We start from the raw sequence: 27678 nt of genomic DNA on the forward strand, positions 1-27678 counted from the left end.
CAGTGATGACAGTATCTTAGCTACGTGTTATTAACTAACTGATACTACAAACACATATACATACATATGCCTTGTGGCAATCTTAGCCTGCTAAACTTGTATTTTACTGGAATTACATCACAGTACGACTTTATTGTTCTCTCTGCCAGTCTGCTGTGATATCAGTGCAGTGATATTAGTGATCTTACCCTCTGATTGTGATTTCATGTTGGAGTACACTTTCTTTATTCTTTATTTTCCATGTTGACACAAAAATCACCAAAGTCAGCATTAGGGTCAGAAGATAATGCTCCAGCCTCCAGCTGTAGGATCTCTGGATAACAATATTGGTTCCCAACAAGGTCAGCAGCCATTTATATTTCCATAGTCAACAAACACTCTAAGCACCAAAACAACACAATTATCTCTACAGGCTTAATAAAGCAGTTTAGTGTAAAGATTATGTACTTGCAGTTTCACTGCTCAATTTTCTGCCATTTAGGAGTTAAATCACATTTCTTTTTGTTTACGCAGTCTAAGCCACACATACCCTGGTTGTGACTTGTGCTGCCTGCATGAAAATGTTTGTTTTTTAATTAGTAAAGGGTGTTTAATTTAGAAGTTTTTTAACTCTTGCTCTGTAAGTTAGTCAAACAGGCTCTAGGAGGAGATACTAAATTATAAATTAAACAGACAGTGTAATAAGGGAAGTTTAAACATTAGAGCTCTCTAAACAGGAAATGTGCAGATAAACAGTGTATGCCAAATGCAGGGGAGGTGTGAAAAAAGTGAATTAAGTGAGCTGTATAGGTAAAAGAAAAATGCATATCCTCCCCCCTCACCACCAACAGTAAACCTACTGTAACTAAATGAGTTTTTCCCTAAATAGTGTAAAAATTAGCTTTAGAAGTACCTGTTTTAATCTTAACTTTGGTCAGATTTTTTGCTTCTCCTCTGATTTCATGTCATATCCCCTTTGTTTTCTCCTTGCTTCCTGCATTTTTGCCAGACTGTCCACCAATGGTCATGCTCCAGTGATTCTCCATGAGAATCAGTAATGACACACAGGGCCGGTGCAAGGATTTTTGGGTACACAGGTGAAGATGATTTTGGCACCCCCTCCTCCCTCCACCCAACCAAAAGCATCTTCACCTGTGTGCCCCTTAACCCACCTTTTGTTTCTTATCCCCTTTTTAAAATGTCTTACCCCCTTTAGTGTATCAAATCCCCTATTTTTCCCCATTGTGTGTCTTACACCTCCCTTATGTATCTCTTACAACCCCCATTGGTGTGTCTTACTCACCCCAGTCTCTTTGTGTGTCTTCTTCTCTCCCAGCCCCTTTGTGTCTTTTATTCTTACCAGCCCGTCTATCTGCCCCCAACCCCTCTGTGTCTCGTTTTCCTCTTCTCCAGCCCCTCTGTGTATTTTTCACCCCCAGCCCCTTTGTATTGCAACACCCAGGCCCTTCTGTGTGTTTATTTCATCCCCAGCTCCTCTGTGATCTTTCTCAACCCCAGGCCCATCTATGTGTCTTTCTCCCCCCCCCCCCCATGTCACTCTGTGTGTCTTTCTCCCCACTCAGACCCCCCTGTGTGCCATTCTCCCCTCCATATCCCTTAGTGTTCCTCTCTCCTTCCCTCAATGTCCATCAGTGTTCCTCCCCCTCTTACCTGTCTCTTAGTGCCCTCCCATTCCCCTTAATGTTCCTCTCCCTCTCTTTTAGTGGTCGCCCCCTACCCCAGTGTTCCTTTTCCCTTCCCTCCCCTCTACCTTAGTGCCTCCCCCTTAATGTTTCTCTCTCCCCCCCAGTGTTACTCTCCCCTCCCTCTTTTTTAGTGTTCTTTCCCCATAGTGTTCTTTCCCCCCCTCCCTCAGTCTTCTTTCCCCCGTCCCATAGTGTTCTTCCCCCTCCCCCATAGTGTTCTCCCCTGTCCCATAGTGTTCTTTCCCCCCTCCCCTTACCCATAGTGTTCTCCCCCTGTCCCATAGTGTTCTCCCCCGTCCCATAGTGTTCTCCCCCCGTCCCATAGTGTTCCTTACCACCACCCCTGTCCCATAGTGTTCCTTACTACCCCCTCTTCCATGTCCCATAGTGTTCCTTACCACTCCCCTCCCCTGTCCCATTGTGTTCTTTCCCCCCTCCCCTATTGTGTTTTCCCCCCTCCCTGTCTCATAGTGTTCTTCCCCCCCTCCCCTGTCCCATAGTGTTCTTCCCCCCTCCCCTGTCCCATAGTGTTCTTCTTCCCTCCCCTGTCCCATAGTGTTCTTTCCCCCCCTCCCCATAGTGTTCTTCCCCCCTCCCCTGTGACATAGTGTTCTTCCCCCCTCCCCTGTCCCATAGTGTTCCTTACATCCCCCCTCCCCTGTCCCATAGTGTTCCTTACCACACCCCCCTCACCTGTCCCATAGTGTTCTTCCACCCACGCCCCATCCCATAGTGTTCCTTACCCTCCCACCCCCCGTCCACTAATACACAGAATTTAAAGAAAATAAACTAACCACAGCCTTTTCAGAGAAACATTACTGCCTAGGGACACCTCCAATGGCCACTCCTCAGATGTCCACTGGAGGGTGCTTCCGAGGTCAGTGCCCTGATTCAACGTCTCCGTGCTCTGTCAGCAAAGGAGACGGAATGGGTGGGACCGGCAGCCAGGGCCGTACTGGCCCACTGGGATACCGTAACATTTCCCGGTCGGCCGCAGCAAGCTGGGGCCGGGAAGAAAGCCCTACTGAGCAGGATGATTAATATTTCCCCTTGGACTGTGCCAGCCTGTCAGTCCTAGGGGAGTAAGGAGGGAGGAGCTGGTGCAGTCGCAATTAGCCTGCCAGCGGCTAGAGGGAGACCTGTCAGTCTCCCTGCACAAAGAAAATCTATTTCGGCCCCATGCCCCGCCCCCACACGCAAGCTCTGCCCCCACACACGTTGATGACCTAGCTGGAAAGCTGCCGCCACCAGGAAATAGTTACAGATGGCCACTGGAGGTGCTTCCTGGCTCAGTGCTGCACAGTAGGCAGCTCTGCCGTTCAGCGTCCCCACGCTCTGCATGGGGACGCTGAATTTTCCTCATAGAGATGCATTGATTCAATGCATCTCTGTGAGGAGGTGCTGATTGCCCAAACGGTGTTTGGCCCCACCCCTTGCCAATTTTAGCCAATTCAAAGCTTTCCCCATGAGAAAATGTTTTCCCTATGACTAAAAATCGGCAATTCTGATAATGTCACCAAGGGGGCGGGGCCAGTGCTGGAGTATGGTCCTCTCTATAATGCTCAAGCATGCTTCCCTATTTAATTTGAAGGGATGCCCACTGAAAAGGCTCTTATTTATCAGGTATCAATTGTGGCTGATAGTGGGTTCCTTTTTATACCTTAACCCCTTAAGGACACATGACATGTGTGACATGGCATGATTCCCTTTTATTCCAGAAGTTTGGTCCTTAAGGAGTTAATGCAGAATAGATAGAAAATATGTGTGGTGCATATTCTGGGGTCAGGGGGCATGTAATGTTTGGTATTTAGCATGCCAAATGGTTTATTCAATTCTTGTACGTGGTAAGAAAATGTCCCATAATTGGTACTTAGGAGTACATTAGGGGTAAGTATTAGGAAATTTGTAATAAATGTAAGATTGACCAAATCTGTTACTCGAGATAATTGATTTGATACTTTTTTTTACTGCGGGTTGTGTTGAATTTAATCATAGAAAGTGTGCTTTCAATTTTTACAGACTGCCTGCTTTACATGCCATATATTATACACAACCACCTTTGTTGCTCTGTTAATTTCTTCTTCTTTGTGTTGGACAGATGGACCTTATGGACTTACAGTGAGTTCGGATAAAGGACATAAAGTAGGGGGAGTCTTTGCCGTTAATATTGGAGAGTCTGTTCAGTTTGATTGCTCAGCTGATTCTAATCCTCCAATCACATCTGAATGGATACAGAGGACAGAAAACACAACATTGATCATCAATAAAGGCCCGTATTTTAAAATCTTTTCCTACAAAGGTGGTGAAAAGACAATGGATTATTTGTGTCGAGCATACAACAACGTAACACGGAAACTAGATGAAACACAATTCACTGTCATAATTACATCTAAAGGTAAAAAAAACTCTAGCTTCCTGCTTCTACCTGTTTTATGAAACTTATATTGTTGGTATATGTTTGTATTTCCTACTTTATGTCTTTTTTTTGTGTAGTAGTTATCAGATTGTTTTGAGTTCGATTTTGTTACACATGGGTATGTGTTTTGTGTTTCCTCAATTGATGGCTGTTTCTTATTACAGATGGATGAGTAAACAAGATTATATTTTATAATAATTCCTCTTCTGCAACTGTCACTAGTCTAATACTATCCTTACCTTTTTGTGTCATTTTTACCCCACTCCCTCTACCATGTAAACTCATTGAGCAGGGTCCTCAACCCCTCTGTTCCTGTGTGTCCAACTTGTCTGGTTATAACTACATGTCTGTTCGTCCACCCATTGTAAAGCGCTGCGGAATTTGATGGCGCTATATAAATAATATAATAATGCTACATTTTAAACGTTATATTTTGAGACACAGATAATTAGAAAAGCAAACTAAAAACATATTTACTCAAAACTGATATTGCTCTACTTCTTAAATACGTGATATAATAAAAATATTTTCCAGGTCAGCTTTCCCAAATTGCACATATTCTTCATTGTAGCTATTTTTAAGGGAGTGTGGCTAAAAAAAAAACAAAAAACTTCCACGCATGATGTATAGAAAACGTTTTTATTCTAAACAGAATCATATGTACTATAACCAGCTGTAGCACTGGCCATGGCTACTAAGTTCTAGACGAGAATTCTTCCCACATTACCTAAAAGACAGATTGTGACAAGGTGCTCCAAACACAATTCTAACAATTAAACAGGCTGCTTTGTCTTGCATACTGTGTTCAGTCATTTATTATTTAAACAAACAAATGTAGCATGCTCTACTCACTGACAAGGGCTCAACGCAAACTATCCAGATACAATGCTTTGTGGTTTTCGGTACACTGAATGGGAAGTGACAGCTGTACCTATGATGGACTCAATCAGTACGTCAAATGAATATCAGATGTAACAAGCCAGTAAAGTAGCAGGGTGCACAGAGTGAGTGTTTTACTAATTTTCATAAGGATGTCAGCACCCTGTATTATAGCCAAAAGCCAAACAGAGAAAAGGACATGTTATTATCCTCCCCCCCCCTCCTCCTCCTTAATGCAACATAAACAGGGTCTGTTTGCACAGCAGTATCAGACAGATATTGTGATGTAATTCCAGTAAAATACAAGTTTAGCAGGCTAAGATTGCCACAAGGCATATGTATGTATATGTGTTTGTAGTATCAGTTAGTTAATTACACGTAGCTAAGATACTGTCATCACTGTACTGACCAGGTGCAGGAATGTAAGAACTGGAATTACGCGTCCCTCTCCTTTGTATCAGATGAGCCACGTGGTTAGACCGGATGGATGAGTTTAGACTCTATTCATTAAATAGGTTAAGGGTATGTGTGGGTGTAGTTAATTGTGGGAGGAGCTACAGTGCTATATAAGGAATGTACTCTATGTATTCAGTACTCAGACTTTGCTGTATTTTGGTGACGCTAGTCCCTCTGAGTCCCGATCGGTGATCCAATAAAGAATCTCTTCCTTCCTGAAGAAACCTGTGTCCATCTCTCTGTGCTTGGCTTCCGTCAGTTTCTCCGGTATCATTTGGTGCATTGGCCGGGAAGCTCATCGTTCAACGGTAGCTGAGAGGCAGAGGCGTGAGACGGTCTATCTTTGCCCACGTTCTCTACGGCTGCACCCCTGAACTTCTGCGTGGACCTCCCTTCGTCTCGGCGCCACTGGTCTGTTGTCCAGGAGATCATCGGCCTCTACGTAAGAAGTGCTGGGGTGTCCCCGTCGATGAGTGTGAACTCAGGTTCAGGAACGAGGAGGTAAGATAACTGCTGTTTTAGACGGCAGGACCCGCTAGGGGTATACCGATTGTGCGGTAGGCCCAAAGGGGTTTTTGAATCTGTATCTGCCCCCTCTGTCGGAGGGAAGGAGCGAAGGCGCACCGCTCGATCGAACGCTCTTTAGTCAGACCGTTTGATTTGGTTAGTCAGGCGGGGTCCTGGTGTAAGATAGCCCTAGCCGGACACCGGTGTCTTGTCTAGACTAGCGTTCTAGGGTGTATATTACGTTCGCTAGGTCGGAGGGACCGGGAGACTAAGCGGCGCCTGTGTAAATTCGGTTCGCTAGTTCTCATCCTATCTGGGCTAAGTGGGAAGGCGTGTAAATTTGGAACCCACTAGACTTTTGATAGTACGACTAAGAGGCGCCTGTGTAAATTCGGATCTCTAGCTCGTTGTATAGTGCGACTAAGAGGCGCCTGTGTAAATTCGGATCTCTAGCTCGCTATGTATATGTGGTGATTGGGCAGTGTGGCTAACCAAAACGGGTGTATATAGTTTTAGGTAGTCCATTCAAGGTACTGGCCAATAGTTTAGTTGGGAATTGTAAATGTGTTAACGATTGTTTAGTAAAGTGTATATCTTGTTAGATAGCGCGAGCTCAGCCGTCTAGCGAGAGTGTTAATAGTGTGTTGCTGTATTATAGTGCACGGTACCATAACCCTGTATATTTACTGACATTGTATAATAAGTACTAATCATTGTCGTCCATTGCATGTTTTAACACCATAACCACTAATAATTGTATTGTGACCTTAACTTGTGCTTTGACCTATGCTAACCGTACTGTAACCGCTATTTGTAAAAGACGATGTTACTGGGTGTGTTATAGACGGGTAATTCGTATATAGAGAATTATAGCGTGGGTGACTGTGTAGTTACGCCAAAGGGCATAATATTGATTATATAGTGACTGGTGTAGCAGCTGTGTGTGTACGGGAATTCCCTGAGTGTTTATTGTTATGGTGTACGTTTCACTTGATAACCGTACCACGTGGTGCTGTTGCCAGAGGAAACGGGTGTGACTGTTGAATAGTACGCGTGTATAGTAATCGTTGTCGACAACGTTCCACTGTTAAATATGGGTGCGTCGCAGTCAACGATTCCGGATCCCTTAGGATGTATGGTTAAGAATTTTAAAAAGGGATTCAAAGTTTGTGATTTTGGGGTAAAGATGTCTCCTGTACGTTTGGTCACTTTGTGCACTAGGGAGTGGCCTACTTTGGTTGCGGCATGGCCGCCACGTGGCAGTTTGGATCCAACTCTGGTACAGCGCTTACACGTGGCTGTATCAGGTAGGCCTGAACTTTACGGCCAGTTTCCTTATATTGATTGTTGGAGACAGGCCGTAAATGACTCGCCAAAATGGCTCCGGACATGCCACGAGGAGCAGTGTCGCCTCATGGTAGCTAGGACTTGTTCGTCCACTAGGACTGGTGTTAGGCCCATTTTGGACACGCCCCCTGAGTCCGAGATCCCTTTGCCGCCCCCTTACTTTCCGTTAAGAAGAAGTGACGCAAACGCAGGAAGTCCTGTAACCCTTCCCTCACTACCCCCATCCACTTCCGCTTCCTCCTCCAGTGCAGGATCCACCCCCCCTTGTACTAAATCCCCCCTTCCGGAACCAGATAGACCAACCTCCATTAAAAATGAATATCCTGATTTGGCGCCACTTCAGACTTCCGGTCAAGCTTCATCTAGCTCGGCCCGAAGTGTTCTATTCACTACCTTTTCCCAAAACCAACCTCCCACATCCCCATACCCTATCTCTCCCCGACCGGAACCCATGACTGACGCTTCCCTACGTAGCCCCATCCAAACCCGACAGTTGACTGGTGCCCAACAATTAAAGCACTATCAGATGCCTCTTCGCTTAAATCCCGGGTCAGCTTATATCGATGCCGCAGGTCAAATGGCACACGCTGACCCTGTCTTCGTATATGTCCCTTTCACCACTACCGACCTTTTAAACTGGAAGACCCATAATTCCTCGTATACTGAGAAACCACAAGCCATGACTGATCTGTTCACCTCAATAGTACAGACGCATAATCCGACATGGGCTGATTGCCAGCAGTTACTAATGACTTTATTTAACAATGAGGAAAGGACAAGAATAAATCAAGCAGCCATTAAAGCATTAGAAGATAGAGCCCGTGCTTTGAACCAAGCTAATCCAGCAGCATGGGCCGCAACACATTATCCCAACACTGATCCCGATTGGAACGTAAATGGTGCTGATATGGTTCAACTCAGAGCCTATAGAGACGCTATAATTGCTGGCATGAAAGCCGGAGGAAAGAAGGCTATTAATATGTCAAAGACAGTTGAGGTGATTCAGAAAAGCGATGAAGCGCCCAGTGTCTTTTATGACCGATTATTGGAGGCGTACCGCTTGTACACCCCCTTTAATCCGGAAGACGCAGACAATTCCCGAATGGTGAACTCCGCCTTTGTCAGCCAAGCTTACGGAGATATTAAGCGCAAGCTACAAAAGCTAGAAGGGTTTGCAGGTATGTCAATCACCCAACTAATGGAGGTAGCTAATAAGGTGTATATGAATAGGGAAACAGAAAGCAAGAAAGAGGAGGAGCGCAAGATGCGTAAAAAGGCTGATATGCTAGCGGTAGCGATCGCAGGCGTAGATAAACGGGGCCCAGATAGAGGCAATAATAGATGGAGTAGGGAGCCTTTGAGTAGGGATCAGTGCGCGTATTGCAAGGAAGAAGGGCATTGGAGGAACGAATGTCCGCAAAGAGAGCAGTACGAGAGGGTCCAACCCAGGGCAGGCTACGGAAACTTTAGAGGCAGAGCGAGAGGTAGAGGAGGCCCCGGAGGGAGTAATGGTTATAGAGGGAGTAATGGGAACAGAGGAAGTGTTAGGGAAGACAGATATATTCCAGCAGCGCAAAGGTCCCGCGATAGAGAAGGTAGGGACTTCGTAGGATTGGCTGACACGGTCATGGAGGACTATTGATACCGACCGGGCTCCATCCCCCTTGGTCGAGCGGAGCCTATGGTCGATGTATCAATAGGGGGGAAAAGGAGTGCGTTCATGATCGACACTGGTGCTGAACATTCAGTGGTGACTAATCTAGTTGCTCCTCCATCTGGAAGGACTATTACTGTGATAGGAGCAACTGGAAGAAGTGCTGAAAAACCGGTTCTTAAAAGTCGACTCTGTACATTGGGAGGCCACGTAGTAAAACACCAATTCCTTTATATGCCTGAATGTCCAGTCCAATTGCTGGGACGTGATATGCTATCCAAATTACAAGCGCAGATTACGTTCCTACCAGATGGAACAACATCTTTAAAGTTTAATGGACCTTCAGGTATTATGACTTTATCCGTACCAAAGGAAGAAGAGTGGCGACTTTATACAGTGTTGACTAGCCAAAACCCTAGGAGTGATGAGACATTATTTAACATACCAGGAGTTTGGGCAGAGAACAACCCACCAGGACTGGCCCGCAATATTCCACCTATAAAAATTGAACTTAAACATGGGGTTTATCCAGTGAGCCTGAGACAATATCACATCCCGCAGAAGGCTAAGAAGAACATACAATCCTACCTGGATAAGTTCATACGGTATGGTATCCTAAAATTCTGTACTTCCCCCTGGAACACCCCATTGCTGCCTGTTCAAAAGCCCGGCACAGATGAGTATCGACCTGTGCAGGACTTAAGAGCAGTCAATGATGCGGTTGTTAGTATACATCCAGTTGTACCCAATCCATATAACCTGCTTGCTTTAATTCCGGGCGGGGCTACTTACTTCACAGTTTTAGACCTCAAAGATGCCTTCTTTTGCCTCCGAATTGCCGCAGAAAGTCAATGTATTTTTGCTTTCCAATGGGAGAACGCTGTAACGGGCTCAAAACGCCAAATGACTTGGACAAGACTGCCCCAAGGGTTTAAAAATTCACCTACCCTATTTGGTTCAGCCCTAAGTCAAGATCTATTGGATTTCGAGTCCATCCCAGGAGAGTGTGTATTGTTACAATATGTAGATGACTTGTTGATAGCAGCAGTTACAAAAGAAATCTGTCAGCAAGCAACGCACGATCTACTACACATTCTCTGGAAGGCAGGATACAAGGTGTCTAGAAAGAAGGCTCAGTTGTGTTTGCCAACTGTCAAGTATCTGGGGTTCCATATCTCTGAAGGTCAAAGAATTATGGGGCCAGAGAGAAAAGAGGCTGTCTGCCAAATACCAATACCCAAGAATAGAAGACAAGTGCGAGAATTCTTGGGGGCAGCAGGCTTCTGTAGGATATGGATTCCCAGCTATGCGATACTGGCAAAACCTCTGTACGCAGCTATCAAAGGTACAGAGCACGACCCCTTCCTATGGACCCAAGAACAGCAAACGGCATTTGAAGATGTGAAGAAGGCTTTGATGAGTGCCCCAGCATTAGGTCTACCTGATCACACACGACCATTCTACCTGTATGTACACGAGCAAAGAAGAATGGCTGTGGGAGTATTGACACAGTACTTGGGATCATGGCAAAGACCTGTTGCCTACATGTCTAAACAATTGGATGCAGTGGCCAGCGGACTTCCACCTTGTCTAAGAGCCGTAGCTGCAGCCGCCCTGCTAGTAGCTGAAGCCGATAAACTCACTCTGGGTCAAGAACTTTATGTACGAGTCCCACATGCAGTACAGACGTTGTTGGATTACAAAGGAAATCATTGGTTTAGTAACAGCCGTATGACCAAGTATCAAGCAATGTTGTGTGAAAACCCAAGAGTGCATTTAGAGACTGTAAACACCTTAAATCCAGCTACCCTTTTGCCACAACCTACTGAAAGTCAACATGATTGTCTGGAAGTAATGGATGAAGTATTCTCAAGTAGACCAGATCTTCGTGATTTTTCCATCCAGAACCCCGATGTTCAATATTATACAGACGGCAGTAGTTATGTGAAAGAAGGGATCCGCTATGCAGGATATGCAGTAACAACCATAGACAAGGTGATAGAAGCTCGGCCACTGGCGAAAGGAACATCAGCACAAAAGGCAGAATTGATAGCACTGACACGAGCGTTACAATTGGCTGAAGGTTTAAGAGTGAATATCTATACGGACTCTAAGTATGCGTTTTTAACCACTCATGCCCACGGAGCTTTGTATAAAGAAAGAGGACTACTGAATTCAGAGGGCAAAGAAATCAAGTACGCAGCTGAAATCCTACAACTATTGGAAGCAGTGTGGGAGCCGAAAGAAGTCGGTATTATTCATTGTCGAGCACATCTGAGAGGTGATGGTGATGTAACCAAGGGAAATCGGATGGCAGATAGTGCAGCTAAGCGTGCTGCTGAATCAGGAAGACAGGAGTATGTGGGGCATATAGCTGCTCTTATACCAACTCCACTGTCCCAATGGACTCCAGTTTATACAGCTCAAGAAGAGGAGTGGTTAAAGACTGAACCGGGAAAGTATTTGGAGAACAAGTGGTATCAGCTAGAAGATGGAAGAATAGTTATACCAGCATCACTAGCAGTAGAAATTGTCCAAAACTATCATAACGGGACACATTCTGGGAGAGACAGTACTGAAGAATCTCTTAGAAAACATTTCTACATACCAAGATTGTCCAACTTGACTCAGGCCATTGTACGTAGATGTGTAACGTGTGCTAAAAATAATGCAAGACAAGGACCAGTAAAGCCACCAGGAGTCCAGTTTATGGGGGGACTCCCCATGTCCGATCTACAAATAGACTTTACAGTGATGCCTAAGTCGGGTGGACATCGTTACCTGCTGGTAATTGTGTGCACCTATTCAGGCTGGGTAGAAGCATGTCCTACTCGTACAGAGAAAGCAGGAGAAGTTGTGAGATTCCTGCTACGAGAAATAATACCCCGATATGGACTACCCTGTTCTATAGGATCGGACAATGGTCCAGCTTTTGTTCATCAGTGCCTACAACAACTGACTCATATGCTTGGTATAAAGTGGAGGCTTCATACTGCATATAGACCCCAGAGTTCTGGTAAGGTAGAGAGAATGAATAGAACTATAAAGAACCAGTTGGCTAAAATGTGTCAGGAAACCCAACTTAAGTGGAACGTTCTCTTACCCATAGCTTTATTGCGAATCCGCAGTACCCCTACCAGAAGGATGGGCCTCTCTCCTTTTGAAATCATGTATGGGCGACCACCTCCCGTACTTGGTAACTTAAGGGGGGACTTGAGTCAGTTGGGAGAAGGAATTACTCGGCAGCAGGTTGTAGAGTTGGGTAAAACTATGGAGGAGGTACAGAAATGGGTACAAGATAGATTACCTGTGAATATTTATCCCCCTGTTCATAGTTACCATCCAGGAGACCAAGTGTGGATTAAAGAGTGGAATACTGTACCGTTAGGGCCCAAGTGGAGAGGTCCTTATGTTGTTCTTTTGTCTACCCCTACAGCAATAAAAGTAGCAGAAGTGACTCCGTGGATACATCACTCCAGGGTTAAACCAGCAGCAGTCGATTCTTGGCAAGTTACAGCAGATCCAGAGAATCCCTGCAAGATCCGGTTAAAACGTACTACTCAGTCGGAGTAACGAGGAATTATTGTGGATTACAAATTTTATTGTTACAGGTGTGAGTGAGAAGGCCATAATAAAGCCTGTCCGCTTACCATCACATAGTGTATAAGCCAGGAAAGTCTCGAAGGGACACCTGTGAAGACGAGCAGAACTCCATTCCCTGCAGCCCTCACATCCTGGAAGCTGAGGTTCCATCGCACGGACGAAGACTGAGGATGACGGCGAAAGATGTGCTTTTGATTGTGTTTATTTACATGTGTTTTTATATTCAGGAAGGTAGAGGTACCGACACTCCTAGCTGTGAGGTATGCATTAAGACTACGAGAACAGGTAACCATATTTCCCAAACCCTAATTTGGCATTCACAATACGAGTGTAAAGGAGATGTATCGAGATGTAGATACTTAAATATAGATTATAGTGTGTGCCATTTAGGAGTAGGAGAACCTAAGTGCTTCAGTCCGGAGTATCAACCTCGTACAATTTGGTTGACTCTCAGGAATGGAGATCCTCAGGGGACCCTAATTAATAAAACGGTGTTAGAATCCGTACATTCTTCGGGTGTTCTGCTATTTGATGCGTGTAAAGCGATATCGAGTGGTAGAAAGCCGTGGAATGTATGTGGGGATCTTAGATGGGAGAGGACGTATGGGTCTAACGATAAATATATTTGTCCCAGTAGCAAAAATAAATATGTGAGTCCTAGATGCCCAAATAAAGACTATAACTTTTGTCCATATTGGTCTTGTGTGGGGTGGGCGACTTGGGGACAGACAGTAGACAAAGACATGATTGTTACTAAGTTGCCTACCAATCCATACTGTAAGTCTATGGAATGCAATCCAGTCCATATTCTTATAAATAACCCCGACAAGTTCTTAGATAAATATGGTAATTTATTTGGGTTTCAAATATACGGGACGGGTTTAGACCCTGGGACAATATTATTTATAGGGATAGAGACTGATACGGTATCCTCCCAGACTCATCAAGTATACCATTCCTTTTACGAAGAGATGAGTATAGATAATAAGATCCCCCATAATGCTAAAAACCTGTTCATTGATCTAGCTGAAAGTATTGCCGGTAGTCTTAATGTTACCAACTGCTATGTGTGTGGAGGTACTAACATGGGAGACCAATGGCCTTAGGAAGCAAAGGAGGTAATGTCCGGTTCTGAGGCAGTTCAACAATTAATATCTTCACAAGCCGATTATCAGATGAGTGTTAGAGGTAAATCTGAGTGGAGATTAAAGACCTCCATCATAGGTTATGTTTGCATAGCAAGGAAAGGAATGATGTATAATACTTCTGTAGGAGAATTAACTTGTCTAGGGCAAAAAGCTTATGATGATGATACAAAGAATACAACTTGGTGGTCGGCTTCAAATGTCTCAGAACCATCTAACCCGTTTGCTAGATATGCCAATTTAAAGGACGTGTGGTTTGATCTATCCATCACATCTACCTGGAGAGCCCCAGCAAATTTGTACTGGATCTGTGGTAAGAAAGCCTATTCGGAGTTGCCACAGGACTGGGAAGGGGCATGTGTGTTAGGTATGCTCAAACCATCCTTCTTCTTGTTACCGATTGAAACAGGTGAGACTTTAGGTGTTAAAGTGTATGATGTGAATCATAGGAAGAAAAGGGGACCCATAGAGATAGGCACCTGGGAAGATAATGAATGGCCTCCCCAGCGTATCATAGATTATTATGGGCCAGCCACGTGGGCTGAGGATGGTACCTTTGGTTATAGAACCCCTATTTATATGCTCAACCGTATTATAAGGTTACAGGCGGTGGTTGAGATTATCACTAATGAAACATCACAAGCGCTCAATCTTCTAGCGAAGCATAACACCAGGATGAGGACAGCAGTATACCAAAATAGATTAGCCTTGGATTACCTTTTGGCAGTAGAGGGAGGTGTATGTGGAAAGTTTATCCTAAGCAATTGCTGTCTTCAAATAGATGACGAAGGGCAAGCAATAGTTGAGCTTACTAGCCATATGGTTAAACTAGCGCATGTGCCTACTCAGGTATGGAAAGGGTATAATCCAAGTAGTTGGTTTGGTAGCTGGTATGAGTGGTTTGGAGGGCTTAAGGCAGTGGTAGGTGGAGTCCTACTAATTTTAATGTTGTGTCTACTCCTGCCGTGTCTTATACCCTTAGTAGTTAGGTCTGTGCAAAGCCTGATAGGAACTATAGCAGAGAGGAAGGCTGCTGCACAGATAATGGCCATATATAAGTATAAGGCTTTAGATCAGGGAGAAACTATGCAGGAAGATGAGTGTTGAAAAGATTCACATCATAAGAAAAGTCTGGTCTGGTTCATGGTAACCTGAGGTATATGCAAACCAAGGTTAAGTGATGCCTCAAGTAATTGTGAAATATCAGAGGCATCAAAGGGGGGAATGTGATGTAATTCCAGTAAAATACAAGTTTAGCAGGCTAAGATTGCCACAAGGCATATGTATGTATATGTGTTTGTAGTATCAGTTAGTTAATTACACGTAGCTAAGATACTGTCATCACTGTACTGACCAGGTGCAGGAATGTAAGAACTGGAATTACGCGTCCCTCTCCTTTGTATCAGATGAGCCACGTGGTTAGACCGGATGGATGAGTTTAGACTCTATTCATTAAATAGGTTAAGGGTATGTGTGGGTGTAGTTAATTGTGGGAGGAGCTACAGTGCTATATAAGGAATGTACTCTATGTATTCAGTACTCAGACTTTGCTGTATTTTGGTGACGCTAGTCCCTCTGAGTCCCGATCGGTGATCCAATAAAGAATCTCTTCCTTCCTGAAGAAACCTGTGTCCATCTCTCTGTGCTTGGCTTCCGTCAGTTTCTCCGGTATCAATATCATGTTAAATCTGTTGCAAAACGCACATGTTGCAAAAATGCACATATGAGGCATAGCAATACAAGGAAATTCAAAAAGATGGAAACAACCAAAAACCAGTAAAATACTTAATGAGATATTACACTCATTATTATTATTACGCTCTTGGGAGATGGTAGTTGTAATGGATCACCTGGCACCCCGACTGGGTACCTCAGTTGAAGGATGCTCCTAGCGCTTCTTGAGGACTCCAAGCACTCTAGCCGACACCACAACCACCGCAGGCCGAACCTCTCTTCCTTCAGAGCGAAGCAGGAACAAGCTCTTTAAAGCGCTTAGGAGTGATTATAGCAAGGGAGTATGCCTAGCATAGCAATCCCTTGTAGCCGATTCCCCCAATAAGAGACGGCACTCCAAATTGAGGGTGAAGTAGAACTAAAGCTTTAATCCAACACTCTGCTTTTATGCACATTTTACACACATAGTACTGCCCACAGGGTTTTGCAGAACAACCAATCAATACGTACAATACACTTAGACACTCCCAGCAATTACACACAAAATCCTCCCCTCTGCCTGTGATATAATTACTGAACACAATGGGCTAACATAATTATCACAGGCAGGAAAATACACAATTTTACACAATATTCATAACTTTAAAAGTATACATCACATTCACATAAAACGTACATTTTCAGAATCAGCATACTCCAAATACATATGTCAAAATCATACAAATTGGTCCAGTGGTTCAAAAGTTAGTTGGAAATCCCTTTTTGACCAACTGCAAGCATGGCTTGGGTGTGGTAAGCCAATTATTTCCAGCATACAGAAAATATCTCAATTTACAACCACAGTAAAAACACATACAAATACATAATTCCTATCATACTGAACAGAATCCCCAGATAGCTTGGATCTGAGCGCTCAATATATCCGAACAGCGCTCAGATCACACGAACACAGGGCCGGTGCAAGGATTTTTGCCGCCCTAGGCAAAAAAAAATTTGCCGCCCCCCCATATGTCCAGCCCACCATGTGACATCACAATGCCCCGCCCATATGCTCTGCCATATGGGCCAACGCCAGTCTTCACAAAGTGTCTTATCTGAAAAGACAGTGTGTTTACATTAAAAAGCCTACAGGCACAGGCTATAGACACCAGAACCACTACATTATGCTGTAGTGCTTCTGGTGACTATAGTATCCATTTAATGTGAGGTAAATTAGAGATTAGTGCCACTAATAATATATTGGATTGCCTACTTACCACCAGATGAGGACAAGAGGCTGATGATGGGCTCAGTCTGGCTCCACAGGTCTGGTGTAGAAGAGGCTCTCTGGAGACTGTTTTTAACAGTGCTCACAACAATTAACGAACAGGAAGCAGCTCCATTTTTTAGGGCCCCTTACACAGCTCAAGGTCTGGGCCCCCAGGATGCATACGCCTACAATGCCCACCCATAAATCCACCTACATGGCCCATCCATGAGTTGGGGGATGTTTTATGTGTGCAATTTGTGTAAGGGATGTAGTGTGTTTATAGGGGATGTAGTGTGTGTTTGCGTGTAAGGAATGCATTGTATGGTTCTGTGTGTGTGTGTGTGTGTGTAAGGGGTGCAAGGTTTGTTTCTGTGTATGTAATTGAATGCAGTGTGTGTCTGTAAGGGGTGCATTAATTATGTAAGAGAACGTAAGGGATGAATTGTGTGTTTCGGGTGTGTCTGTGTGTGAGTAGGAATGCATTGTATGTTTGTGTGTGTGTGTGGGGGGGGATGCATTGTGTATGTGTGTAGTGTAAAAGAGAGGGTTTGTGGGGTAGGATAGGGACTGAGATGGGAACAGCTTTCTTTTTTTAAAAAAAATTCATAGTGCTCTCCCCTCAATTATTGATTTCCCCTTCCCTTCTGTCCCTCCGTGTTCTCCCCTTCTGTCACTTAGTGCTCTCCCTTGGCCCCCTGTCCCTCTGCAGTCCCCCTTGGTGGTCTTCTCACTCCCCCCTCCTCCCTTAGTGGTCCATATACCCCCCCTCTCTTAGTGGTCCTTATACCCCCCTCCCTTAGTGGTCCTTATACCCCCCCTCCCTTAGTGGTCCTTATACCCCCCTCCCTTAGTGGTCCTTATACCCCCCCTCCCTTAGTGGTCCTTATACCCCCCTCCTCCCTTAGTGGTCCTTATACCCCCCCCCTCTCTTAGTGGTCCTTATTCCCCCCTCCCTTAGTGGTCCTTATACCCCCCCCCCCTTAGTGGTCCTTATACCCCCCCTCCCTTAGTGGTCCTTATACCCCCCCTCCCTTAGTGGTCCTTATACCCCCCTCCCTTAGTGGTCCTTATACCCCCCTCCTCCCTTAGTGGTCCTTATACCCCCCCCCCTCTCCCTTAGTGGTCCTTAATCCCCCCCTCCCTTCCTCCGTGGTCCTTAAACCCCCCCCCCTTAGTGGTCCTTAAACCCCCCTCCCTTAGTGGTCCTTATACCCCCCTCCTCCCTTAGTGGTCCTTATACCCCCCCCTCCCTTAGTGGTCCTTATACCCCCCTCCCTTAGTGGTCCTTATACCCCCCTCCTCCCTTAGTGGTCCTTATACCCCCCCCCCTCTCCCTTAGTGGTCCTTAATCCCCCCCCTCCCTCCCTCCCTCCGTGGTCCTTAAACCCACCCCCTTAGTGGTCCTTAAACCCCCCCTCCCTTAGTGGTCCTTAAACCCCCCCTCCCTTAGTGGTCCTTATACCCCCCTCCTCCCTTAGTGGTCCTTATACCCCCCCCTCTCCCTTAGTGGTCCTTAATCCCCCCCCTCCCTCCCTCCGTGGTCCTTAAACCCCCCCCCCTTAGTGGTCCTTAAACCCCCCCTCCCTTAGTGGTCCTTAAACCCCCCCTCCTCCCCCTTAGTGGTCCTTACCCTCCCCTCCTGCCCATGTAGCGTGGCCGGGCGACGCGGAACGCGGGACAGGAACCTTTGTTTCCTGTACCCGGCCGCCGGCGGAATGACAGGAAATGAGCATTTCCTGTCATTCCGCCGGCGGCCGGGTACAGGAAACAAAGGTTCCTGTCCCGCGTTCCGCGCCGCCCGGCCATGCTACATGGAGAGACCGGCAGGAGGGAGCGCTCTGCGCTTCCCTCCTGCCGGTCATAAACCCGGCCGCCCTCCATGCAGCAGTGCTGCGCCGCCTGGGGCTTGCTAAAGCGCTCAGGCAGCGCAGCATGATGAGGCGCAGCGGGGACAGGGATCCGGCGCCCCCTGGTAAGTTGCACCCTAGGCGGCTGCCTAGGTCGCCTTACAGGTTGCGCCGGCCCTGCACGAACAGAATAAAATCGCCATAGGGTTTAAGATTAGCAAGGGCTGATATAGAGATTGAGGAGGGACAAAGCAGCCAATTCCAATTAAAGGGCCAGAACAGTCTTTTAAACACCAATACAAGTCCATAAGCCCCAATACTGTTTTTAAAGTGCCCAATCTCCCAGGGGCCATAGTCCCAAGGCATGAGGCTGGCAATCAGTCCCCTCCAAAAACTAGTGGCGAGGTCGCTTTCGCCACAGTAGTTAAGGCGGGGAGGGGCGCCCGTTGGTCCATAAGTAAGTAGTAAAACCATTGCAAAATGTTTTACTCTTTACCATGGGACACAAGGGAATCCCTACAGGTCACTGTAGTTGTTATGGATCTTGGAGTGTCCCTTTAAATCTAAAATCTTTGCTTCTAACTATGAGCGGTGATGAACTAACTAGCAGTTTAAAGCATGTAACTATGCATATTATTGCTGCCCTGCTCATCATATAGAGTGAACTTTGTGTATCAAATATTATTTTGATCCATATTGTTGCTGATCATTAAACCTGGCACACAATCTTTGGTTTGTTGAGTGCTATTATTTTGATCTTCACAGACATTGTCCAACCCTGTAAACCACAGAGCCATAAACATGACAATTCGTTAAAATATAGTATCATTAAATGAGCTATTTTTCATGTTGGCGTAGATTCATGTAAAATAATCTGATCCTTGGAAACTGTAACAAAAACTTCCTCTTTTAAAAAATAGGGAACCGAAAACAGGAACTGAAGTTTAATCTTCTGCATAACATATATTTTGTAAAGAAGGACAAGCAAAGCCGAATGTCTCAGTAATGCACAGACAAAGAGCATTAGTATTGTACACAACACTCCAGCACCAAACTCTACCCACAGCAAACCAGGAGAGCCCCAGCTCTAACCACAACACACCATCACCAATTATCATTCTTATCTCCAAAATAACCAGCACAAAACACCAGTCCTATCCAAAACTCACCAGCACAGTGCATCAGTTCTATCCACCAATCAACAACCAAAACACACCAGCATAGACAGACAGCCCTATCCAATGCACACCAGCACCAGTCCCCTCTAATGAATTAATATTGTTAGATAGGCAGAGACTTGAGCAGTGAGGCTGCAGGGGCATGATCTATACACCTAAACTGCTTCATTAAGCTGCACCCCTCACACACATTGCACCACACACACACACATTGCACCACTCACACTGCATGTCTCTCACACACACCGCTTTCCTCAAACACACACACACACACACATACATTGCCTTAACACACATACTGCTTCTTTCACACACATTGCACCCCTCACAAACATTGCACACCCCTCACACACTTCACTGCATACACATTGCACTCCACACACATTGCACCCTTCACACACACACACTACACCCCTCACACACATTGCAATACACACATACATTGCACCCCTCTCACACACACGCACTGCACCCCCACACATACATTGCACCCCTCACATTACACACCCCTCACACACACTGCTCTCTCAGACACACTGTACCCTCACACACACACACAATGCACCCCTCACAAACACACTGCACCTTTCACACACAGTGTACCCCCCACGCACACACTAGATCCTCTACACACACACATACACGTAAACTAGATCTCTAATATACACTCTGGATCTTACACACACACACACACACCTATAGGCACACACCGCATCACCTACACAAACACTACATTCCGGACATACACACTCTAGATCCCCTATGCACACACTAAATCCCCTGTAACTAAATGCCCAAACACTAGTGATGTCGCGAACATAAAATTTTCAGTTTGCAAACGGCGAATGCGAACTTCCGCAAATGTTCGCGAACGGGCGAACCGTGCGAACCGCCATAGACTTCAATAGGCAGGCGAATTTTAAAACCTACAGGGACTCTTTCTGGTCACAATAGTGATGGAAAAGTTGTTTCAAGGGGACTAACACCTGGACTGTGGCATGCCGGAGGGGGATCCATGGCAAAACTCCCATGGAAAATGACATAGTTGATGCAGAGTCTGGTTTTAATCCATAAAGGGCATAAATCACCTAACATTCCTAAATTGTTTGGAATAACGTGCTTTAAAACATCAGGTATGATGTTGTATCGATCAGGTAGTGTAAGGGTTACGCCCGCTTCACAGTGACAGACCAAACTCCCCGTTTAACGCACCGCAAACAACCGCAAACAGTCCATTTGCACAACCGCAAACTCCCCATTTGCACAAGATTGGATACCAAGCTAGCCATGTCCCGTTCCTTGTCCTCACTGATGTCATTGAAGGTCTCTTCCTCCACCCAGCCACGTACAACACCAAGGGTCCCCGAAAGGTGACAACAAGCCCCCTGTATTTTTTTTTTTTAAACATACACTACTGTTACACCAGATATGAGTTGGACTGGTGTGACACTGTGCCCTGGCAGGCCCTGAAACGCACACGTGTGAAGGAAACTGACTGCTATTATTTCACAGTCAAATTTCTAGTTTTTTATTTTAATGTACACTACTGTTACAAAACGTTCGTGTGTGGGGGTGCTGGAATGACGTGGGCCAATGGGAGCCTGAATCAACTTTTGGCTCCCACTGCCCCTTTAAGAGCGAGCTCGTGACTCGAGCTGTGCTCCTACTGCCAGGCGGGACACGTGACCGATCACTGCGGTCAGTGCACGCGGCTCAGTCAGAAGAGGAGATCAAGCCGCATGCGGCTCGTGTGGAGGCAGGAGTGATCCAGCCACGCGCGGCTCAAGCTTAGGAGCCAGGTTGGTCCCAGGATAAGGTAAATACAGCCACAACCACGTATCCCAATCACACACCTTTCCTAACGTCCTATCCTATTAAAAGCATATTACCGCGTATTTAATAAAACAGATAGACCCCCTACTTCATCCAGGTTACCGATCGATGGTTCGATATTCTGAGCCCTCTCTGATTTACTGTACACGACTATTCAATATTCCCACAAATTTTATATAGCATTTTATGTTTGTTTGAGACCACCTTAAAAATATTGGATATCGCTAAAAATCATGATCACTATATACTTTCTCTACAAACCTCTAAAACGAACCAAACTACTCATCCATCCGCTATACCACTTTATCCCACCTAGAACTAGTGCCCAGTTAAAATACTTGACTCTTACTTACCCACACTCAGTCATGCCACACACATTTACCACTACTCTCACTGAATCCCTCTGACTACGGCTAAATTCATCTTCTACATCTGAACACTACTCCTAAGATTGGGTTGTATCCATGTCTCGGGTCTTTCATTTAGAATAGGGGCAGCTTCGGTCTCCTTCAACACTGACACTCCAGTGCATATTATTAAAAGATTGGGCAGATGGAAATCCTCAGTCTACAACCGATATATTCCTCATCCTGAGAAAGAAATGAGGAAAGCTTTTAAAAGTTTGGCTTTGTAAATTTGATGCAATAAGTGTGTTTTTCTACCTTTTCACCCTTTTCACCCTCACCCTCACCCTCACCCTCTTTGCATGAACCCGATTTACATATATTACTATTATGTTTCTGAACATATATATTATATTATTCAATCACTCACTCTCTGGGCCGGCCTAAGACATCATGCTGCCTAGGTCCAACGATAAATGACTATGGGGGATAATGTATAATAAACACAGGTTACTGGCTATGGGGGGGATAATGTATAATAAACACAGGTTACTGGCTATGGGGGGGATAATGTATAATAAACACAGGTTACTGGCTATGGGAGGGATAATGTATAATAAACACAGGTTACTGGCTATGGGGGGGGTAATGTATAATAAACACAGGTTACTGGCTATGGGGGGATAATGTATAATAAACACAGGTTACTGGCTATGGGGGGGATAATGTATAATAAACACAGGTTACTGGCTATGGGAGGATAATGTATAATAAACACAGGTTACTGGCTATGGGAGGGATAATGTATAATAAACACATGTTACTGGCTATGGGGGGATAATGTATAATAAACACAGGTTACTGGCTATGGGGGGATAATGTATAATAAACACAGGTTACTGGCTATGGGGGGATAATGTATAATAAACACAGGTTACTGGCTATGGGAGGGATAATGTATAATAAACACAGGTTACTGGCTATGGGAGGATAATGTATAATAAGCACAGGTTACTGGCTATGGGAGGATAATGTATAATAAACACAGGTTACTGGCTATGGGAGGATAATGTATAATAAACACAGGTTACTGGCTATGGGGAGGATAATGTATAATAAACACAGCTTACTGGCTATGGGAGGGATAATGTATAATAAACACAGGTTACTGGCTATGGGGAGGATAATGTATAATAAACACAGGTACTGGCTATGGGGAGGATAATGTATAATAAACACAGGTTACTGGCTATGGGAGGATAATGTATAATAAGCACAGGTTACTGGCTATGGGAGGATAATGTATAATAAACACAGGTTACTGGTTATGGGGGATAATGTATAATACGCACAGGTTACTGGCTATGGGAGGGATAATGTATAATAAACACAGGTTACTGGCTATGAGGGGATAATCTATAATAAGCACAGGGTACTGGCTATGGGGGGGATAATGTATAATAAACACAGGTTACTGACTATGAGAGGGATAATGTATAATAAACACAGGTTACTGGCTATGGGAGGATAATGTATAATAAGCACAGGTTACTGGCTATGGGAGGATAATGTATAATAAACACAGGTTACTGGCTATGGGAGGATAATGTATAATAAACACAGCTTACTGGCTATGGGAGGGATAATGTATAATAAACACAGGTTACTGGCTATGGGGAGGATAATGTATAATAAACACAGGTTACTGGCTATGGGGAGGATAATGTATAATAAGCACAGGTTACTGGCTATGGGAGGATAATGTATAATAAACACAGGTTACTGGTTATGGGGGGATAATGTATAATACGCACAGGTTACTGGCTATGGGAGGGATAATGTATAATAAACACAGGTTACTGGCTATGAGGGGATAATCTATAATAAGCACAGGTTACTGGCTATGGGGGGGGATAATGTATAATAAACACAGGTTACTGACTATGGGAGGATAATGTATAATAAACACAGGTTACTGGCTATTGGGGATAATGTATAATAAACACAGGTTACTGGCTATGGGGGGATAATGTATAATAAACACAGGTTACTGGCTATGGGGGATAATGTATAATGAACACAGGTTACTGGCTATGGAGGATAATGTATAATAAACACAAACACAAAAAAAATACAAAAATAATACAAAAAAAAAAATAAAAAAGAATGCAGCTTCAGAATTAATCTAAATTGTATGCTGTCTAGGAGGTGGGAGGGTCTGGGAGGGAGGGTCTGCTGCTGATTGGCTGGAATGTGTCTGCTGACTGTGAGGTACAGGGTCAAAGTTTACTCAATGATGACGAATAGGGGGCGGACCGAACATCGCATATGTTCGCCATCCGTGGCGAATGCGAATAAGCTATGTTCGCCAGGAACTATTCGCCAGCGAACCGTTCGGGACATCACTACCAAACACACAACATTCCCTAAACACACCCTTTACAATCACAAACACACACTACACCGCCTATACACAGATATTATACAGCCCCTATACACACACTTGCTACGTCCCCTATACACACTACGCCCTCTATACGCACTCTCTCACACTCTCTACAGCCCCTAGCCACACATATTACATCACAGACACAACTGAAACCGACCTATTTCCACAAAATACCACACTACACCACACCACAATCAGCTCACTCTAAACACACACAATGCCACAGGCAGGCTCCAAACACGTGCACAATATGCTTTCCTTTCCCTTTTATCCTCTAGTATCCCACTTGTGGAGACACCACAGACAAGTCACAAGCAAACACAGTGCAAGCATGTTAATAAATTTGCTTGTGCTGCCCAGAACAGGGTCTTTTTGTCATGCGAGAGCTCTTTAGCAGGGCTCTGCGAATTTAACCAACATGCTTACTCTGATAGGGGGCATTGGAGATGACAAAACACACCCTCTCTGGCTTCTTCTCGGTGGGCAACTGTAATTTAAAAAGGCACTGGCTAAAAAACTATTTCCAGTCTGGCCCTGTGTGGAATTCTGTATATTGCAGTTAACTAGCGCAGAACATGGCTACCAAAAGAAGAGTGGAAAGGGGAAATTGCCATTCTTTAATTTAAATGGTACCTAATAGTGACTGTGCCTCTACCGTTTATGACTTCGCACTCCCTGGAAGTTTTTCTACAGATACCACTAGTCCTGATAAAAATTATTAACAAGCAACGATTAAAGAAAAGAGAAATTGAAGAAGAAAAAGTGGATCTGTTGGGAATTAATGCCAAGTATGGATTTTACTATCCATATAGTGACAAAGAAATAGCACAGTTTTAGCAAATGGGGTATGACAGTGCTTTCAGATAAAAGATATTTTTTTTTGTCTTCAACTGTTATTTGTGTTAATATCACATTCTATGTTCTACGTCCTCAGTTTTTACACCACCTAAGAATTTAAATAATGCAGCATTCTTAGCAGTATCTCTTGTTTTGGCAACACTATAAAATGATATGTGCGGATGATGAGCAGTGGGAAATAACTGTTATACACGTGGATATGTTTTTTCATAAACAAGTAGAGATCAAAACAGACAAAGTGATGAGCTTTTTACCTTTGTACACGGTTAACAATGCGTGTCGACAAAAGCACAGAATAACATTTTCTAGATAAGTTACTTTGAATACTATTTCTAGTTTAGTGTATATGTCAACTAGACTGTTTAAGACTGCAGTACCCAATCCTATGTAATTTTAAATTCTAGCCTAAACTACGGTAAGTGGATTTTGTTAATTACCGTTTTTTCTACCTGAATACTGTGAATGGTTGTGGGTATCAGGGACGATGGGGGTGGGGAGTGGGATGACCTCTCTCCACCGTCCCGAACATCTGGTGGAGCTTTTAAGATCACATGTTCCATTGTTTAAAGAGTCACTACAAGCATCATGACCAGTTCATTGATTTTTAGCTTTGAAGCGCTGCACATACAGAGATTACTCCTAAGCTGCTGGAGGTGTAACTCATAAAATAACAAAGTCCCAAGTTGGCTAATATCAATTCTGTGCAAAATCAGCAATAGACACCAGCACGCACAGCATGCTGTCTACAGATAGCAAACAGCGGCACGGCCCCCTCTCCATGCTGACCTGTCCACCCTGCCCTACTTCCCCCTCTGAAAAAGGGAAATAATGACAAAGGAAGATCGTGCTGAGGGAGAACTAGAAACATTATTAATTTAAAAAAATATTTTTTTGTGTGTGTTTAGGGGGCGCACTAAAACCAAACCCATCGTTTTATGAAAACAGAGGTTTTTTATTGGAGTAACCCCTTTAAGGAAGGTAATAATAATAATAATAGACTCCCTAGTGATAATACTATATCATTTTGTCTGTAGAAAACTGCAGAAACCTGTATGCTAAGCGAGGCTAGGATTACTATGAGAGACTTTCCACCTGGATTTTCTGTGGCTCCTATACCGGTGATTCTTTAACAGATTATATAATGTCAGAACGTTTACTTGTTCCACAGTTCACTCTGTGTACCCACTCACTCTTGCAGAGGCTTTGCTAGGTCGCATGATGACCAGTTCAGTAAAAGGATAACTCTTATGGCCAGGGCCGGATTAAAGGACCACTCTAGTGCCAGGAAAACATACTCGTTTTCCTGGCACTAGAGTGCCCTGAGGGTGCCCCCACCCTCAGGGACCCCCTCCCGCCCGGCTCTGGAAAGGGGAAAGGGGTAAAAACTTACCTTTTTCCAGCGCTGGGCAGGGAGCTCTCCTCCTCCTCTCCGCCTCCGTTCCTCCCCGTCGGCTGAATGCGCACGCGCGGCAAGAGCTGCGCGCGCATTCAGCCGGTCACATAGGAAAGCATTCATAATGCTTTCCTATGGACGCTTGCGTGCTCTCACTGTGATTTTCACAGTGAGAATCACGCAAGCGCCTCTAGTGGCTGTCAGTGAGACAGCCACTAGAGGAAATAGGGGAAGGCTTAACTAATTGATAAACATAGCAGTTTCTCTGAAACTGCTATGTTTATAAAAAAAATTAGTTAACCCTAGAAGGACCTGGCACCCAGACCACTTCATTAAGCTGAAGTGGTCTGGGTGCCTAGAGTGGTCCTTTAACATAGGAGCGGATGGAGCTGCAGCTCCAGGCCCAGGCCCATGGAATAGGCCCATTGATTTAAAAAAAATATATATATATTTTTTTTTACTCACTACTCTTAGGGTTGCCAGGTATTTCTCATGTATTTCTTATGGTTGCCAGGTATTTCTCAGAAGTATTTCTCAGAAGTAAGAAGAGGGGGGGAGTAAGAGAGGGGGGAGTAAGAAGAGGGGAGGGGAGGAGAGTAAGAAGAAGGTGGGAGTAAGACGAGGGGAGGGGGGGGTAAGAAGAGGGGAGGGGGAGTAAGAAGAGGGGAGGGGGAGTAAGAAGAGGGGAGAGGGGAGTAAGAGGGGAGGGGGAAGTAAGAGGAGGGGTGAGTAAGAAGAGGGGGAAGTAAGAAGAGGGGAGGGAGGGAGTAAGAAGAGGGGAGGGGCGATAATAAGGGGGGGAGTAAGAGGGGAGGGGGGAGTAAGGGGAGGGGCGGAGTAAGAGGAAGGGGGAGTAAGAAGAGGGCAGGGGGAGTGTAAGAAGGAGGGGAGAAAAGAAAAAGAGGGGGGAAGAAGAGGGGGAGGGGAGTAAGAAGAGTGGGAGGGGGAGTAATTAGGAGGGGAGATAAGAAAAAGAGGGGGGTAAGAAGAAGAAGAGGGGAATAAGAAAAAGAGGGGGGTAAGAAGAAGAAGAGGAGGGAGTAAGAAAAAGAGGGGGAGTAAGGAGAAGAAGAGTGGAGAGTAAGACGAAGAAGGGGTAAGAAGAAGAAGGGGGAGTAAGAAGAGGGGAGAGTAAGAAGAGGGGGGAGTAAGGAGGAGAGA

General features: G+C 44.9%; 1 protein-coding gene across 1 annotated transcript in view; it reads left to right on the forward strand.

The window, feature by feature from the left end:
* The window catches only part of HEPACAM2 (HEPACAM family member 2), a 107089-nt gene that overhangs the window by 43111 nt on the left and 36300 nt on the right, over positions 1 to 27678 (forward strand). The window contains exon 4 of the mRNA XM_063450683.1: positions 3784 to 4080. Coding sequence (XP_063306753.1) covers positions 3784 to 4080 — 297 coding nt within the window. The remainder of the gene's footprint in view (positions 1 to 3783; positions 4081 to 27678) is intronic.

The sequence above is a fragment of the Pelobates fuscus genome, chromosome 4 (genome assembly GCF_036172605.1).
Source record: "Pelobates fuscus isolate aPelFus1 chromosome 4, aPelFus1.pri, whole genome shotgun sequence".
Classification (NCBI taxonomy): Eukaryota; Metazoa; Chordata; class Amphibia; order Anura; family Pelobatidae; genus Pelobates; species Pelobates fuscus.